The 20,128-nt window shown below is 44.0% G+C and overlaps 1 protein-coding gene across 1 annotated transcript in view; it reads left to right on the top strand.

Moving 5' to 3' along the window:
- SLC27A2 (solute carrier family 27 member 2) overlaps positions 1-18,282 on the top strand; it is a 426,278-nt gene extending 407,996 nt beyond the window's left edge. Inside the window, exon 10 of the mRNA XM_085644259.1 lies at positions 17,981-18,282. Coding sequence (XP_085500385.1) covers positions 17,981-18,157 — 177 coding nt within the window. The 3' untranslated portion in view covers positions 18,158-18,282. The remainder of the gene's footprint in view (positions 1-17,980) is intronic.
- The last annotated feature ends 1,846 nt before the right edge of the window (positions 18,283-20,128 follow it).

Genomic DNA, 20,128 nt, shown 5'->3' with positions numbered 1-20,128 from the left:
GTCCCAGCGATCACACCACCCTTGAGCCGGTCCTGATTGTTAATGTTCTTTTTGAGTCACGTTTGTAATAATTCATGAGAGTGAAGAATGTAGCACGGAACATGTTAAAGGGCCCTAAGTGACAGTGGTAACATGATGCTGGACATTCCATTTCATGTCGCAACAGATCAACTAGTCAAATTAGTCAGTAAAAGACCACCAAACGTAGTGGGAGGAGAACGTGGAGTTGTCATTACGCAGTGTGGACTTGGAATTATGGGGACAGTAGAGAGGCTGAGCTGACCCAGCAATCCATTAAGCAGGAGGGGAATATTGGAAGCTGTAACAGCATGCCAGAGGTGACTCAAACCGTGTGGTGATTGATATATATATATATATATATATATATATATATATCAGTATTTAGTGTAAATAAGTCAAAATATGCAGCCAGCGCATCAAAATCTTCTCTAGGGGTTCTATTGTTTCTGCGCTAGGGCTCTCCTCAGGTCCTGTTCTGTCCTCTCCTGGATAATATGGTGTCACTCTCAGTTGGGGAATCAAAAGGAAGTGTAAAAATGGGATTCCTGGTTGGCTGTAGTGTGCACCTAAGCCAGGCAGCAACCACCACTCTAATAAGGATAAGCTAAATACACACTAAAACACTCTGGTAGCTTAGCACAGATCAGTCAGGCTTATCTAAAGAGGCAATGGGTGAAGTATTTGTGCAACACACTCACACAGTAAAACAATGAATACACCACAAAAAGATTCCACAAAGGTTTAAAGAAATAGATTATTATATTATAAACAAAACAAGACCAAACCAACAAGCAGCCAATCCATAGAAGTTGAGATATTGAATTTTAAAGGAATAAATGCAGTAAAGATCTTAGAAGCAAGTAGCGCTAAAAAGTTTCCTTTGGATCGCGCTGGACTGGGGCAAAGTCAAAGTTCGGGCCTACCGGAATGGAGTGACAGCCAGCTACAGGACCCACACAGGCCCTGGTGAACAAAGTACCTTTCCTCTGTCTCAAACTACAAGATATGTCGAGTCCCGGAGGCGCAGGATGCGTCAATCTTCTCCACGCAGTGAAGTTGTTGCGTCAGTTCCGAAGATAGGGGCTGGAGTTAAGAGGAGTCAGGCGATGCGCCAGATTCTGCCACGCAGTTAAGGGGATGCGTTGATCTCACCAAGCTGCAGCAGCTGTGATACGCTGTCCGATGCGTTGATCTTTGGTGGCAAAACATTGGTTAGGAGGCAATTTGGTGATTTTACTTCAGCAACCAGGTCGATGAACCGGTTCCGCTACACACAGGCATGAGATGTGTCAAAATCTGTGTTGAAAGTATCTGGGCCCCTTGCAGTGAGTCAGGTACAGGAGCAGAGGTACAGACTTTGATATCCCTGAGTCTCACACAACAGGATGAAAGCCAACAAGCCCTTGGAGATCACTTGGAGTGAAGGCAGAGTCCAGCTCTCCTTCAGCAGAGTCAGAGAGCAGCAGGGCAACAAACAGAAAAACAGGCCTTCAAAATCAGCAGTCTAATTGAGTCCTTTAAACTACAGAGGAGTTTTTCTGGCAGAACTTCAGTTACAAGTCCAGTGGTGTCTGATTTTAGGGATTCAGAGATCCAGTACTTGTACCCATTTGTGCCTTTGATATAGGGGTGATTTCAAAGCAGTTCTCTGAAGTGCACAAGTATCCCTTTCAACACAGTCTTGTCTTACAGGCTATCTGTGGGGGGGGGGGGGGCGATAATCAGTTCTTTGTGTGTGGACAGGACACAGCCTATTCAAGTTAAGTGTTATCTCTTCCCTCCTGTCCATCCTGCACTGGCAAGGCCATTAGAAGACAGATGTATGTAGATGGGTTCTCAGACACACCTATCATTCATGTGTTGTTGCTGTCTGGAAGGAATGCACAAAGTGTCGCTGTCACCCACCCTAGACATGTTTGGAGACAGCCTTTCAGGCAAACACAGCAGTAAGTGCAGAGAAATGTCAACTTTCTCAAAGTGGCATTTCTTAAACAGTCATTTTAAATCCAACCTTACCAGTAAAGATGATTTATCATTACCATTCCAAAGATATGAAACATGAAAAAGCTAGTCCCTTCTGATCAGGAATTACCACTTCAAAGTGTATAAGGGAATTTCCAATGGTATTCAATAAGAGGGGCAGTAAAAAACTAATTTGGGTGTGTGTCACTAGGAAATGTAAAGATTAAACAAACATATCCTACCTTTTACTTACATAGCACCCTAACCTAGGGCACCCTCGGGCCTACCTTAGGGGTGACTTCTATGTAGCAAAAGGCATGTTTAAGGCTCGGCAAGTAGTTTTAAATGCCAAGTCAAAGTGGCAGTCAACTGCACACACAGGCACAGCAATGGCAGGCCTGAGACAGCTTTGAACGCCTACATCTGTGGGTGGTACAATTAGTGCAGCAAGCCCACTAGTAACATTTAACTTACAGGCCCTGGGTATATGGTATACCACTTTAGATGGACTTACAGGTAAATTAAATGTATACGCCAATTACACACATGTTTAGGGAAGAAGCACATGCACTGCAGCACTAGTCAGCAGTATAAGGTGCTCAGAGTCATAAGGTCCACAAAAATAATTCACCAAAAAGAGGAGGAGGAAGGCAAAAAGCTTGGGGTGACCCTTCAGAAAAGGCCATTTTCCAACAGGACGCCTTAGCTATCAGGTCAAGCTCTGGTTGTATGTCTCGTCACCTGCACCTTAATACAACATGATGAAGCCCCTTGGCTGGTATTCAGTATAGAGAAAAAAGTGTCAGCCACTGTTAGGAATTCAATCCAGAAAAACAAACCCCTTGCATGTTACAACATTCACACGTCTTTAGCACCATCAAACTGATCACCTGCGAATTGCCAAAACAGTGTGCGCAGCTCAATTATGCCCTCCAAGTGCCCCCCACTATACACCCTACAATCCAAATAGGTAGCCCCATGCTGCCACCCACCAAACAACGGCTTGTGCCCTCTTCTGGTCACTTGCCTGAGGCCACGGCTCTGAATAAGATCGCGGCGGCCTCGTCCATATTGCCATTTTTCAGGCTAAGTGCACATCGTCTTCTTCCTCCAATATGGGCTCCGGTGTCTCCTGTACAGCAGTTGTTGGCAGGCACTGTTTCCTCGGTACTCATCACCGCTGGTCGCACATCCTCTGCCGGCTGGGGGGTACCACTGATGTCCTTCAGGTCGTACTGCTCACTCGCGGTGTCCCGTCAGTCTTCTCCTTCGCGATCCATGTATGCGAAGCACTCCCCTGCGCCTGTGCTGTTTCCTCCTCGTCTCCCTCACCACGCACACCATATGCTGCGTTAGTCCTCCAATTATTGGGCTTGGTTGGATGAAGGGACGAGTTCTGGCTGATCACTAAAATCCTAGCCAGTGTTCCATTCATACTCCCTGGATTCACGCCAGAGCCAATCTACACCGCTTCTTTGACCTCTTGGCCACAATACATCCCTTCCAGAAATGGCAGTTCAGGCCATGATGAGAACAGCTGACCAGGACAGAAAGTCAGCATTGCAGTGCATCTTCCCAGGACGAGGATGTGTCTGGAATGAGAATGGCTGAAGGTCTAAGAACCAACGCAGTATCCTGGAGTTGGTGTCTTTGTTTTGGGCTAACCAAACAAGGGTTGCATGGTCGGTGAGTAGAATGAAGGGGTGCCCTAACAAATAGTATTGAAGGGCTGCCATGGCCCATTTGATAGCCAGGCACTGTTTTTCAATTGTAGGATAGTGCTTTAATGCGGTAACAGTTTTCTGCTTATGTATGACACTGTGTGAAGGCAATTGGTCTGATCTGGCTGTGACACAACGGCACCCATCCCTCTATCAGAGGCGTCTGTCTGTAGGTCAAACTGCAGACCGAAATCTAGGAATATCAACACAGGATCCCCACACAACATTCTCTGTAACCATTCAGAGCTCTGTTGTGCTGGAGACCACTCACTGATTCGATTAGGTACCTTTTTTTAACAACAAGCTGTCAGTGGAGCAGCCATTTTGGAAAAACGGGGTGTGAACCAGCAGTAGTAACCTACCAGTCCCAGAAATTATCTGATGCAGTTCTTGTCCACTGCACATGGCAAGTCTCTAGTTGCCTTCACCTTGTAGACCTGGAGACTAATCCTTCTCTCTTGGACATGGTATCCTAGGTACCGGATGGAGTTGGTGGCTAGGGTACATTTTTCTGGGTTCACCATGACGCCTGCTTTCCGAAAGGTCATGGAGACCATCTCCAGGTGACGGATAAGCTGTTCCCAGGAATGACTGTAGATGACTATATCATCCAAATAGGCCGCAGCATATTAGCGATGGATACGCATGAGTAAGTCCATTAGTATTTGGAAGGTAGAGGGTGCCCCATACAGGCCAAACGATAGGACTCTGAGATGGTATAAACATGATGGGATGGAATAGGCCGTTTTCTGTCTGGCATTTAGGATCAACAGGATTTGCCAATAACCCTTGGTAAGATTGAGGGTGGTGAGATAGGCAGCAGTACTCAGGTTTTCTATCAGCTCCTCCACCCTGAGCAAAGGGTAGGTGTGGAACTTCAATTTGCTTTTCAGTTAGTTGAAACCAATAGAAAACCTAATGGACCTATTAGGTTTTGGGACGAGAACCATCGGGGAACATTGGGCGCTGCTGGATGGCTCAATGATCCTTTCTTTCAACATGTTGGCCACCTCTTCTATCACCTCCCCGTCTGGCTTCGGATCTCCTGTTGGATTGTAATCGGATTACTTGATTACCTTCTGTGATGATGTCATGCTGTACCAAAGTGGTCCGACGTGAATATATATGAAACATGTCTCTATCTGTCTTCGAGCGCATGGATGTGTTCTTTCTGTGTGGTACCCAGACAGGGACTAACTGTATTGACCCCTTTGTTAAGGTCTGCTCCTTAGTCACAAAGGAAATCTCTAGAGGTTGAGAATCTGTTACAAACGAAGCCGGTTGAGCATCCCTATCCTGGACACAGTCTCCGTCCCATTTCTTAAGGAGATTAATGTGGTATATCTGTCAATTTTTTGCACAATAGAGCACCACCAGTTTATAGGTCACAGGTGTGACCTGGGAGACCACTACATATGGTCCCTGCCATCTTGCAAGTAACTAATTGTCCGAGGAGGGCAAAAGCACTAAAGCCTTCTCCCCCACTCGTAGCTCCCTGATCTTTCTGTTTTGATCACACCCTGACTTTGGTTTCTCCTGGACTTTCTCAATATTTAGTCTGAGATATTCCCACAGAGTAAAGACCTTTTCTTTCAAGCTGGCAGCATATTCTAGCAACCCTAGCCCATCATCTTCTTCCTCTTCCCACCTTTCTGCTGCCATATCTAATGAGGTCCTGAACTGTCTACCACAGACTAGTTTTAAGGGGCTTAACCCTGCGGAGGATTGGACATGTGTGCCTATAGCAAACAGTACAAGAGTAATCTTTCTGTCCGAGACCTCCCTGTATCTGAGACATGTTTCTTTAAGGTGGTTTTAATAGTGTAATTATATCGCTCACCGAGACTGCTGGCGCAGAAGCATTTTTAAAATAATTAAATTCAACCCATGACTTACAATTAAAGTCTTGGTCTCTGCACCGAAGTCTTCTCCTCTGTAATGGATCCTTGCCTTCGTTTTAGAAGGGAGCATCAAAGACATTGCAATAGACTGCATCAATTTAGTCATTTAATTGAGTCAATAATGAGAGTCTAGGATCAATTCAAAAACTTTTATTTTATCTTTAAGAGTTTAGTATTTTTTTTGTCTTTTTATTAAAATTAGTAAATCAGATATATTCATTTACAGAAATATCAAGAAAATGCATGGTTAGAGTCACTCAAAAGAATGACAGCATGTTCCATATATGAAATGAACCCCAATTCTACTCTAAACAGAATCAAACCTATCAGAACCCATAAGGAGTCCTTTAGGAAAATAGCAAGATGTAAAGGAGCATTGAAATAGACTCAATTTGACGTTGAACTTCTCGTGAAGAGTAGTTCTAGAAACTCATCTGAGTCTCTTCACTCAAATTAGCATCAGCAAACAGTTGCAGTACCAGTCATTCAAATTCAGCTAGGAGATTAGTCACAACAGTAGCCATAACCATCGAAATTAAAATAAAGTAACCCACCAAATAGGTAACAGAAGTCACTGTCCACAGTAGCTCACACCAAATAGGGCAAAAAGGGAAATAGAATGGTCGCAAACGATGGCCAGAACCGGACCAGACTGACCTACTCTAACTAGGAACATGTATATTATAACACATAAACATGTAACCAAACGAGCGGATGTTAGGTCATTTTAAGCCAATGAGGAAGGATTATTCGATGCTCTGCTTCTTCTGCCTTCATTCCCACGGTAAACGTGCGAAGACAGCAAGGTGGTATCTGCAGGTGTCAATTTAGTTGCTAAACAGTTATGTGCGTTAGCTGCCTTCTGAGTTCCCACGAGAAACCTGAAGTATAAACTGTTGGTTATTCAGTATTCCACTGGGTGACAATGAACTATTTTTGAAGCATAAACATTCCTGTTGCATTGCTAGGATATTAAGTCATGAGATTCACGCCTTCACGTAAGTGTTATTGTTTAATAGACTTATCAGTATTCAGTATTGTGAACATGTGGCAGCTAGAAAACTATCTAAATACAATGGGAACATGTAGTTTAGAGGAGAAAAGAATACATTTTAATGTCAGCACCTTCTGCAAGATTGGCACGTTTAAGCAAGTCCAATTTGAAGCATTTAACAAATAACAATGCATTTTGCAGCATTTCCTAAAAGCATTTATTTATTAAAGAAGAAAGTGTACTGAAAGATAGCAAGTGCAAGATGCCTGTTCTGGCCTAGCAGTGAAATTTCAAAAGAAATGAATACTTACCACAAAAACCATAGCACACGTTACCTTTGCATGTTTACTAAGAGACGCATTTTCCTACATTTCATTCTGTTAAGCATTTTCGTGTTAATATGTGGTGTAAATTATTACATTTATTCACATTAAATGTTTCCTTTGTGATCAAAACTGTCTGTCCGTGACTGGTATACGGACATCCATATCTGCTTAATTCCTAGTATCTTGCAAACTTGTGCCATTATCCTTGACATAAATGGGATTCCTTCATCGGTGAGAAGAAATCCCACCCGGGTGAAGAACTCGATCATGGCCTGGTCTACTGAGGTTGTAGTCATGCTAAACAAGGCGATAGACTTGAGATATTTTGTGGCGTAGTCCACTAAGAATTATATATATTGATATCCCCAGACCGAGAACACTAATGAACGGATCAAGTCAATAGCCACCCTCAAAAAAGGGACTTGGATGATGAGCAGGGGTTTCAAGTGCTTTTGCTGGCTGGGAGGGATTAACTACTTGACACCTGTCACAGGCAGCACATGGCTGGCATATGTCTGTTAACACCCAGTGCCAGTAAAACTTTCTAAGGAGGTACTCTTCGGTTTTGTCCCTCCCGTAGTGTTCACCCCTAGCCTGATTATGGGCCAAATGTAGGACCTGCTCCCTGAAGGGAAGATGTATAATAATTTGTGATATAACCTTGTCCACCTTCTTTACTTTTCTGTATTACAGGCCTTTAGGTACACAAAAAATAATGTCCTACCTGACCGTTGTCATCCATCACTGCATGGGCCCATGCCTGTGCTAGGTTGGTGTCGTCCCTCTGGGCCGCTTGGAAACTACTCTGCTCTCCCTGTGCTTCAGCTGTAAATGAAGAAACAGGAGGAGGTTTAGTTTATCCAGCCAACACAAATAACCTATTCCGGTTACTCTTTTGTCTTCAGTCTGCTTCTCTTTACACTTACCCCCAGTTAGGGTTTCATTCTGGATGAAGCATCCCTCAACCACCCTATATCTGTGTCTTTTATCCCACAGAAGACAACAGGAGGGTACAATCCTCATAATCAATCCCTGTAATCCTTTCTTCAACCTGTTGAGTTATCGCCCCCACTCTCCCAGTCTTCGAGTGCCCTCTCCAGTTTATGGATAGTTCTGCCACAGGATAAGGTTTACTATCCCTGTGAACTCATATGATTTCCACTTTTTCACCAATTTGCCATTGTTGGGACCATCCCCTTCGCTTGCTAACAACGAAATGATGACACCCAGACTCTATCAAGACCACTGTTGGTTCACTGTTTACTTCAGTCATCTTCTGGTACCTGCCAGGACTACCACCGGCCCATAGGACCCTTCCCCTTGATTATCCCACCTACATGGGTTCCGGCCATGGTGTTTTATATGGGCAGTTGCATGCAATGTGGTGCCCTTTCACACATTGGAAACACTGCGGCCCCTGTCGAGGCTCCCTGCCTATAAGATGGGGTAGATACCTACTTTTGAGCGGGGGGTTGGAATGACCTTGGGGGGGGGATTTCTACAGTTATGGAGTAAAGTGGGAGTTACTCAGGGTTGACTGACCTAAAAATTGGGTGACAAGCACAGGCCAGATCTATGGCCACCGGGTCAGTGACATTAGGATGTTGCATCTAGACGCGGGTGAGTCCTGGAAGGGCTTCCAGAAATGTTTCATAAACACTTTGTCATGTACTTCTTCCAGTGACATACTGGAAGACTTCAGCAATTGATTCTCTAAGTCCTGTATTCTATAGAATAGTGCTATGGGGTAATCCTGTGGGTTTCATTTCTCTTTTCTGAACTTCACCCTATAATATTTGCTGTCAAAACCTAAACGCTCCAAAATGATCCCTTCGATATCTTGGTAGGCGGTGATACCCGTTGGATTGGTGGCCAGGTAGACCATTTGTAATTTACCTGACATGAGGGGAGCGACATTCTGGCCCCACCATTCTGGGGGCCATGCAGCCTTGGTAGCAACTCTCTCAAAGTTGATAAAAAAATAAATCCAGGTCTTCCCCCAATTGATACTTTTGTAGCACCAAACTGGGAACGTTCGGACGTTCCTTAGTACTAGCGATGGTATCGCTCAGTCTTTGAATGGCACTATCCTGAAACTGCTTGGCTTCAGTCTGCTTCTCTTTACACTTACCCCCAGTTAGGGTTTCATTCTGGATGAAGCATCCCTCAACCACCCTATATCTGTGTCTTTTATCCCACAGAAGGCAACAGGAGGGTACAATCCTCATAATCAATCCCTGTAATCCTTTCTTCAACCTGTTGAGATATCGCCCCCACTCTCCCAGTCTTCGAGTGCCCTCTCCAGTTTATGGATAGTTCTGCCACAGGATAAGGTTTACTATCCCTGTGAACTCATATGATTTCCACTTTTTCACCAATTTGCCATTGTTGGGACCATCCCCTTCGCTTGCTAACAACGAAATGATGACACCCAGACTCTATCAAGACCACTGTTGGTTCACTGTTTACTTCAGTCATCTTCTGGTACCTGCCAGGACTACCACCGGCCCATAGGACCCTTCCCCTTGATTATCCCACCTACATGGGTTCTGGCCATGGTGTTTTATATGGGCAGTTGCATGCAATGTGGTGCCCTTTCACACATTGGAAACACTGTGGCCCCTGTCGAGGCTCCCTGCCTATAAGATGGGGTAGATACCTACTTTTGAGCGGGGGGTTGGAATGACCTTGGGGGGGGGGGATTTCTACAGTTATGGAGTAAAGTGGGAGTTGCTCAGGGTTGACTGACCTAAAAATTGGGTGACAAGCACAGGCCAGATCTATGGCCACCGGGTCAGTGACATTAGGATGTTGCATCCAGACGCGAGTGAGTCCTGGAAGGGCTTCCAGAAATGTTTCATAAACACTTTGTCATGTACTTCTTCCAGTGACATACTGGAAGACTTCAGCAATTGATTCTCTAAGTCCTGTATTCTATAGAATAGTGCTATGGGGTAATCCTGTGGGTTTCATTTCTCTTTTCTGAACTTCACCCTATAATATTCGCTGTCAAAACCTAAACGCTCCAAAATGATCCCTTCTATATCTTGGTAGGCGGTGGTACCCGTTGGATTGGTGGCCAGGTAGACCATTTGTAATTTACCTGACATGAGGGGTGCGACATTCTGGCCCCCCCATTCTGGGGGCCATGCAGCCTTGGTAGCAACTCTCTCAAAGTTGATAAAAAAATAAATCCAGGTCTTCCCCCAATTGATACTTTTGTAGCACCAAAATGGGAACGTTCAGTTGTTCCTTAGTACTAGCGATGGTATCGCTCAGTCTTTGAATGGCACTATCCTGAACCTGCTTGTTGTATGCTATGACTGTGGCCTGGGTCTTTATGGCAGTTTATGGTATGTTAATCTTACTTGATAAAGCGCAACAAATCCTACCCTAAGTTATATCTCGGCGCTCGGCCAGTACAAGCAAAAAAGCCAATACCAAAATTGACACGTTTTCAGCATTTTCCCGAATCTAGTGAAGTCCGCACAGTGGCGAAAATGGAGAGGTTGTGGGGGCCGTAAAGGAGGAGGCTTTACCACTGTATATCACAGTGCAAACACAGAGGACACTCAGAAACTTCATGTTGCTAGATCTTTAGGTGTGGGATGGTAGATAGCAATGCAGGTGCCGCAAGTTGCAACAATATGGTTCTTCATGGAAAATTCCTGGCCCATTTTGACACCTAGATTTTTTACGGTGCGATATGGCGAAGGCGCTGCCCCCAATTCTGTCGGCCACCTTTCACGAGTCTAGATGTACTGAGTTTTTCTGAACAGTAAGATCTTAGTTTTTTCACCATTAAGCTGGAGACAATTGGTTGTCATCCCAGCTGCGATTTTCTTCAGACAATCTTGAAAATGAAGTTTCACATTGTCAATATCCTGTTTCATTGAAATGATCAACTGCGTGTTATCAGCATAGGAAATTGCATCAAAGCCACAAGACTCACCAGCTGGGCCAGGGGGGCCACATAGATGTAAACGCGGTTTTGCTCTGAGAAGAGCCCTGAGACACCCCCTTATCAATGGAATTGGTGCATGATTTTAAAGAGCCTAGCCTGATCATTTGAGTGCAGATTTCTAGAAAGTCTGTGAGCCACAAAAGAGCGTTGCCCTTGTGTTGACAGGTTTTCATTGTCTTGCTGTGCAGCTTGCATTTGCTGCTCTACTACAAGCTGTTGTTGACATTGTAATTCCACCAACTGCTTGATCATGTCCTCCATGGTAACTGGCTAAGTCCTATCCACAGCCAGTCAAGGGATAGACTGTAATCTCACTTCTGACCCCACTGTAACATAATATCAGAAATTACTCGAACTGCGTAGTGATATATATTCACTCAAAAAAACAAAGGTTACATAAACATTATAGTTGGGCTTAGATTTCACTCCTACAAAATCATTGAAATTCAACAGTTACAGTTACCTGAGCTAACTACAACTCATGCCCCCACATTGCACTGCTTATGACCTCATATATTACATCACTCATGACATGGCCAATAATATCACTAATTACATCACTGTTTATATTTCATTAACAAACTCATTCACAGACCCATACAACTACTGACACACACACTCACTCACGTATACAGTCACTCACACAACCACTCAATTCACCCATACAGCCTCTCACAAGCCCAAAACACCACTCACTAAAGCCACTCGCATACCCAACAACCCCTATCATACCCACTCAAACAGCCACTCACAGTCACTCACTCACCCATACAGCCACTCACTCACTCATACAGCTACTAATAGAGCTACTCGCTAACCCATACAGCCACTTACGCATCCATTCACAGATACACAAAACCACTTACAAACCCATTCACACATTGATTTAAGTATTCATGCCCCACTCACCAATACAGCCACTCACACAGATACTTACTGTGCAAAATAACAACTTGCTTACCCATACATTCACTTACACACCCAGTTGCTTACCTACTGAGCCTTTTACACAGCCACTCAGTCACCCATACAGCTACTCACACACACTCACACAAACACACTGACCCACCCATAGAGCCACTCACACAGCCACTGAGTCACTGATATAGCCACTTACACACAAACTCACCCTCACATTCAGCCACTCAGTCACTCACCCACCCATGCAACCACTCACACACCTACTCACTCACCACTAAAGCCACTCAGTCACCCATACAGCTACTCACACACACATACCCCCAAACAGCCACTGAGATACCTACTACCACACTAATTCAGACAGTCATAGAGCCCCTTACATCACATATATTAGAAACTGCATAATTCATTAGTAGTACAAAAAGAATAGTAATTTAACTTATGCAGTAGCTTAGTATATATCTTTAACTCTCAGAAACATTCACGAAGACACAATCACTGGATAATGTCAGCAATAATTAGACCCTGGGGCACTAAGAGGGTTGAGCATTTGGGTAGGTATATGTCAGATCATGCACCAACTGTCACTTCTTCTCGGCTGGGGAGGAGGTGTGCATACTGCTCGGTGCTGGTGTATGCCTTCAGACCTTCTGTCTGATGAGGCCTGAAAAGAGACGCTTGCGGAGGCACTTCAGACATATCTAGACGGTAACTGAGGATCGACTGGGCCATGTGCTATGGAATGTGAGGCCTTTAAGGCTGTCCTGTGGTGCCAGTGTATTGGAATTACTTGTGGGGTTAAACGACAGCTTTTCGCAGACATCGATGGTCATGACTGTCTGCTGAAGGTCTGCACACAGAAGCAACAGGCTCTGCTGCCATTAAAGGGGAGATGATGCAGATCCATTCAACAAGACTTACAGGGGCTGTGGGTGTCTCTTGAAAGACATACCCTTACCTCCTACTGGCGATGATGACATCGGGAAGGGGGTAAGTCTGAGCAGCTGCTAGCCTTGATATTATGACGCGAACAGGAGATTCTGCCTATCTTACAGATTCACAACCCAGGGGGACAGGTGTTGACACAGCGCAGCAAAATACTGACAGCCTTGTATCACCCTTTCAAAGTGTATACAGAGAGATTGGGTATGGTCGTCCCAATAGGCAGGAGAGAATTTTACAAGTGGTGGTGCTGCCTTGGGTGGCTTCTAACATTGACCATGACCTTGATGAGGAACTTACTCTGGAGGAATTGAGAGCTCTGCTTCAAGGTCTGAATAGATCTAAGGCCCCTGGGGGTAACGACTTCCCCGCAGAATTTTATCAGGCATACCCTTATGTGCTCAGGGAAAAATTATTTCATGTTTTATGGAGGCACGGGTCTTGGCACCTTGCCCCAGACCATGCGGAAGGGAATCCTTTGCCTAGTTTTGAAACGGGGCAGGGACCCTGAAGGCCCCTCCTCATACAGGCCCATCACTATGATTAATACAAATGTAAAAATTCCTTGTAAGTTTTGAGCAAAACGATTACAGGGGGTTATTTGTACTCTGGTCCATGAGGATCAGTGCGGATTTATGCCAGCTCACAGCACAGCCTTTAATTTACGGCTCCTGGCGCAGGTATTGCATGAGACCACGGATTCGGACGAGTACCTTGCCCTCGTGTCAATAGACATTGAGAAGGCATTTAATACTGTTGGGTGGCACTATTTCTTGAGAGTACTTCAGCCCAGTCTTCCAGGGGTGGAAACAACTGTTACACACTCAGCCTGTAGCCCTCATTAAGGGTGGGGGTAGAGGTTTCTGAGGCTTGGTCGATTGAACGGGGCACCCAGCAGGGATGCCCCCACTCACCACTGTTATTTGCCTTACCCTAAAGCCTATGGCCATCCTGCACCGCGAGGAACTGAGGGAATGGGGCATACACGGCAGTGAGGCGACCCATATCATCTCTCTGTATGCCGACCACGTGTCGATATATGTTTTATCTATGACCGATGCGGTGCCGGTGTTGATGCAGCACCTGGATGACTTCGGACTGGTGTCTAGCCTGCATGTCAATCTCAAGAAGCCACTGCAGTTTCCTCTGGGCCTTCGACCCTGCTGCAGCAGAAACAATTGCCAGACTTGGGCATCCAGTGGAAACCTGAGGTATTCCGTTATTTTGGCATTATGGTCACTAGGACAGCGGTGGAACATCGGCGCCTTAATGTAGACCACGTGGTGGGGGTCTCACTAAATCAATAGCGTTCTGGAATACACTCCCATTGTCAGTCATGGGGAGGGCAGCAGTGCAAAGATGGTCTTCCTTCGTTGATGCTAATACTTAGTACAAAATGCACTTTTTCCTTTTCAGGAGCCCATTTTTTGGACCCTAGACAGTATCCTTATCTCATTAGTATGGACAGGGAAAAACAGTCTTGAAGAGGGATATGGTAGAGGGTGGCTTGGCGATCCCGGTTATTCATCTGTATTACTATGCGGCGCATCTCGAACATGCTGCCCGGTGGCTTATAGATGGTGACAATTAGGAAAAGCGGCTCCTCCGGGGCATGGTGGAGGGGGATATGTTGCCACATCTTCAAATGGGGGGGGGGCTGGGTGGATGGACCAGTATCCTATTTAATTCAACACACAACAGGTATATGGGGAAACGGCAGGAAGAAAGATACTGTGTAGAGCCCCCTTTGACAGGGAGTTACCCATATGCGATTTGGAGCCTTTCTGCTCTACTAACCGGGATATGTCCATTGACAGATGGAGAGCGGAAAGTTGTGCTTTGGTGGGAGACCTATAGCTGGGTGAAATGTTTATCACCTTCCAGGAGGTCTGGGATATGTTTGAAGTGGGGCAGGGACAATTCCTACAATTTGCCAAATTGGACAATAGGGTGAAAGAACTCTGGTGTACGTATACATCTCATTTATCTCTTCTACAGGGCTCTCCGTGAGGACCAGACAAACCGTAAATAAAAGGCGAGGGCCGCATGGGAGACAGATTTAGGAAGGCCTATGGAAGATTGAGATTGGAATCATGCATGCAGTCTAGTAAAAAAAAGTGTCTTGCAATAATTGTTTTTAATTTCTCTGTTTCAACTGCTTACACCGCACCGACATGACACCAGCTAGGCTCAATTGTATTGACACTAAAATGAGGGTATGTTGTACACATTGTGGAGAGGGGGAGCCACGTTTCCACATCTTGCTTGACACTGTGTTGCAGTCTATATATTCTGGGGGGTGGTGGTGCCCTGAGTCTCTGTGGAAGTGGGTATTGTCTTCCCTATGACCCCTGGTGTATGTCTGCTGAGGGATTCAAACAGCCCAAGGGTCGCAGAATTTCATATAAGCTCCTTCAATTGGCATTGCTACTCGCAAAGCGGGGGATAGCGTTGGGATGGATGGGTTCAAACGTCTCAAGCGAGGTCTTATGGGTAAAAGATGTGTAGCTAATGTTAGAAATGGCCTACTGATGTCCAGTCGTGGGTAGGTCCCGCGCCGTGGAAGAACGCTAATTGAGTTGTTTCTCTCTCACCAATGAGCGAGTACATTGGACATCATGGTTGGGGTCTCATGCACATCCCCTTCTAGGTGTTCTCCGGAAGGTAGAAAAAAAAATCCACACTTTTCATTTAAACTCCGGACTACGGCACAAGTTCAGATTACGGGGGATGCAATCTCTCAATCCACATTTTTTTTTACCATCCCCACTAGTAGATGAGGAACCCCTGGTCCTGAAGAAATGCCATAGATCCTACTGGACGATTTAGGGCATGAAACATGTCGACCATCTCCACTCCACACATATCACCTTGAGCTGTAGTAGGTATAATTCTCCTCTGCAGCCACGACTTTTTATAGTCAGTTGTTTTTATTTGTAGCAGAGAAATCCTGTGAATAAAATTGTTTCAGGAATCCAGTAGCTATTTTTATGCTCACTTTTTTGCTTCCCACTTCTACTCACTACACATAAGTCCTCACATCACTTCTTAGCTTCACGGCGGCAACCAGAGAAGATCTCCGGGAAAGAGCCCAATTGTGGGGCCCGTTGAGCATTGCAGCGCTGGCCCAACAAGGAGCTGCTATATGATGAAGCGACAGCCCTTAGGGTATGTGAGGGCCCTTGCTCCTAATTGTAGCAACCACTTACAGTTCCCCTTCCATACCTGGAACACCTATCTTTCCACCCTTTCCATTCCCTTAAAACCCACCTTAGGAATTGCATACCTCTGCTCTTGCCAGAAATGGCCTCTTACCACAACATTACATCAACATTTGAATTACCTAAATTATTCTTTAAAATCATTGCACTAAAATAATTTCTTATTTTCTATAAACCTTATGATCTTTACTATACTGGCTGAAAATTTCAGCTTCAGCTCTTCTTTCATAGAAGATTTGCGCCGCATTCTGTTGATGATGCGCTAAATGAAAGGCAACTGAAAATGCTCAACCACGTTTAAACCACATTAATTCATAAGTAAAGCTAATAGAAGAATATTCTCACAAATAATCGTGTCTTTACTGCTTATTAATAAGCATTACATTTTGTAAATAAATCTCTTTTCTCAGATATCTCAAGCACGCTTTTACTGTGCTGTTACTTCACTTGGCTCGATATGTTTGTCTCTTGCCTTAACGTGTGCAACATAGACTTTGAGGTTTTTGTAACTTAAGTCAGTAACTGTATTGTGTATAGCAGAAACAAATGTTCTGCAACATCAATATGCACTAATGAGAAACAAGCAACTGCAAAATAGGTCAGCCCAATGTACCAAACCTATTTTGCGAATCGCTAATCAATTAGTGACTCACAAAATAGGATTAGCGACTCGCCAGTAGGAAGGGGCGTGTCGAGGACGTCCATTCCAAACAGCGACTCCAAAACCTATGTATGAATGTTTTGCAAAACACTCACAGTCTACCGGTGGTAAACCACTCGCAAACGAGAAGGGGTCCCCAGGGGACCCCTTTCCCTTTGGGAATGAATGAATGCGCAAATATTTTTTAAGAGCAGGCAGTGGTCCCAGGGACCTGAGACCACTGCCTGCCCTTAAAAAATGAAACTGAAATGTTTAATTTTTATTTTTTAAATGTATTCCGTTTTCCTTTAAGGAAAACGGGCTGCTTTTTTTTTTTTTAAACTGCTTTATTGACAAAGCAGTCCCAGAGATGGTGGTCTGCTGACCCCAGCATGCCACCATCCCTGGGGGTGCCAGCCATTCTCAATGGGGTCGCAAATTGCGACAGCCTCCTTAATATTCATGAGGCATGTAATTTGCTACCCCTTTGGGAATCGCAAACCGTGTCTGAGACACTGTGGTACATTGGATTACGCAACTCGCAAATTGCGACTCGCAATTTGTTGCAAATTCCAACGGTCGTACATCTGACCCTAAGTGATTTACTTTTCTGTCTCTTATGTCTAAAGTGACAAATAGATAAATATGTTTATATGCAGTGCTTGAAATAGAAAAATAGAAGTGCAGGCACTCTGTAGCAGAGTACCTGCTTGTTTCTGGGAAGTGCCGGTACTCTCCAATTAAAAGTATGACATTTCTCTTGAGAAGTGCCGGTACTCTCCCTTTCAAAATAGAAAAGTGCTGGTGTATGACATTGTTCTGCATTCTGTCCATCAACTGTTGTTTTTGTTTTTGGTACACAGTACCGGACCATTTAATACACTGTTTATATGTTGAGTAGAACTCATTTTACGGCTTTAAAAACTTAGCTACAGGAAGTGTTTGTCTCGTCCGCACCCGCATCCCCCCCCAATGAAGCTTTTTTTCTTCTGTGTGTTAATAATTGCTTTGGGAGTCTGCTGCGCCTTGAAGTTCACACTTGATTCTGAAATTTAACTGCAAAAATGGGTCTGAAATGTAATTGAAAAACAAGGACTTTTCTCCGAAGGAGAAGTTGTTTCGCACTAGGTGCACTCACTTAGGCACGGTGGAAAAGGGGGAGGGTAATTGTGTCTACTGTGGTGCGAGTGGGTCAGGGTTCGGCAGGGACGCTACGTCATCCTCATGCGCCAGCGCAGCGTGAGGGTTTCTCTTCTGAAGGTAATGATTAGATGGGCTGCCGCTGAAGTACAGGATCACGATTGTTTTCAAGCTTGTGCCATTTCAAAGTACTGATCATTTTCCATATAATTATTATTATTTTCTAGGATGAGCTGGAGATCACAGCAACTTTCAAGCAGCGGAAAGTAACACTGGTGGCGGAAGGTTTTGACCCATCCGCCATCAAAGACCCACTATATTTCCTAGATGAAAGTGAACGCGTCTACCTCCCAATGACTCAGAGCATTTACGAGTCTATAAAAGAAGGAAAAATAAAACTGTGAGCCTGACCACAGTCGGCGTGCAGCAGACCTCTACAACTTTAATTCCACAGCTATCACAATTTTTGTTCAATTGTTTATATAGATGTTTTTCTTTTAATTAAAGAGAAAAATTATAAAAAATGAAAGACAATCTAGTGGCGCTTTCTGTTTAATGTGTTCTCAGTTATTTGCCAACATGAGTTGAGTGGCCCAGGGGAGCCAATTTGTGATGTGGTTTTCACTCTGTGCACTGGGGATATGGGAGCCAAAAAACAACAACACTCGAGCTATCCTTCCATAAGAAAACCATCCAGATCGAAGGGCCAGGGAACAAATATTAAACAGAACGATTGCAGTCATGGGTGATATCTCAATACCATTTCACAGAACAAGGGGTTCGCTTTAAAAGTTGCTTTCCTACATTTCGACATTTGCACTGTACGTTTCATACTTTCACTAAATTAAAGGAAATGTATGGATTATTTATGAGGGTGTTAGGGGGATGAAAAAAATTAGGATCTCATTGTCGGATCTACAATATTGCAGAATATTTTTTAATATCGATATATTTCTCGAATGAAGAGAGTAATAATGAGTATACATAATTTGCACTTCTAATGTACCCTATCGGCTAGGCCGATGGAATTATGCAACAGGGTTTACTAAATTATACAGCAAGAAAAGACAAGTTATGCTGTGTAATGCAGCACATTCTGTGATAGTGTTAGCTCATTTTATAAACATTATTTTAGTGTTAACAGTATCTGGACACAGGGTGCTCTGCATTAGTACAAGTTTAACACCCAAATACTGCTATAAGCAACGAGGATGTGATGTAACGGCCAGAGTTGCCGACTTTGCAGGTGGGGAACCAGGTTCCAGACGCAGCTTCAGATCAACATCCTGTGATTCTGGGCAAAATACTTTATCTCTCAGCAAAAAAATTGTGTCCTTGTGTAATGTAATTACTGCTTATGTAAAGTGCTCCAATACCTTTGGGTCGAGTTTGTGCTATATAAAAACGGCTAAAACCACAAAAAAAGAAAGATGCCCAGTTGCCACATTTCTCGCAACTATTGTTTCTTTTGAACTAGAAACACCTTTTTTTTGTTAAATGGGGCAAGTCAAACTCCCTGGATTTGGGACAGATGTTTGCTTTACTGATGTTCTCATTTCCGTTAGTTGTTTTTAAAGCCTTGTAGTTCTGAGATTCTATACACTCCCAAAGAAATTCTGTTCATATTTGAATCGCTAATGGATGTAAATATTATTCTGCTATAGACTGAGTTTCTGTTCATGCATTATTTTTCCTTATGCATTTCTTTATTTTCAACCTCAGCCTTTTAATATTTGCCTGATGTACAAGTATAATATATGTATATGCCTGGATTTCCTGGACCTATATTGCCATTATGACGTGTGTGTGTGCATTACTCTCTCTCTCTAAATATATATATATATATATCTAAGTCCTGTATTTGCATGGGGCAAATTCCGGGCTTTGCTATTAGAGGAGTCTTTTTCTACACAGAATAATGTATCCTCTGACCACAATTTAAAAGGGCACTGCAGGTCACCAAGGAGGTCTGTGACCATATAGAGGCTGTTACTAGTTCATATGAAAGTGATAGGATGTTTGCAGACATAATAATAAAAGTAGAATATATAGTGCAAAATAAACACACCAAAAGGCATTGGTACTTTGTTGCAAAAAAGTATTAGAATCAGTTTAATATAAGTCGAATAAAAACAATTATGTAGCTTAGACTGTGTAGAAGCATGTAGAAAGAGTCTATATCTTTGATAATGACTTATAGCATGCAAAAAAATGTTGCTAATTTCTGTAGTTCACTCTTCATTTAGAACAACAGATTTGGAGTAGGACGGGTGTGGCTGAATGTCGATGGAGTGAGCAGCTTTGCTCAGACCTCCGCTTGGTCGATCCTCATCCAGTGCCATCCTGTAGACATATATCCAGCCGTAGAGCGCTGA

This window comes from Triturus cristatus, chromosome 3_1, assembly GCF_964204655.1.
Source record: "Triturus cristatus chromosome 3_1, aTriCri1.1, whole genome shotgun sequence".
NCBI lineage: Eukaryota > Metazoa > Chordata > Amphibia > Caudata > Salamandridae > Triturus > Triturus cristatus.
Note: the sequence above shows the minus strand (reverse complement) of the source record. Positions and strands in the feature narration are given on the sequence as shown.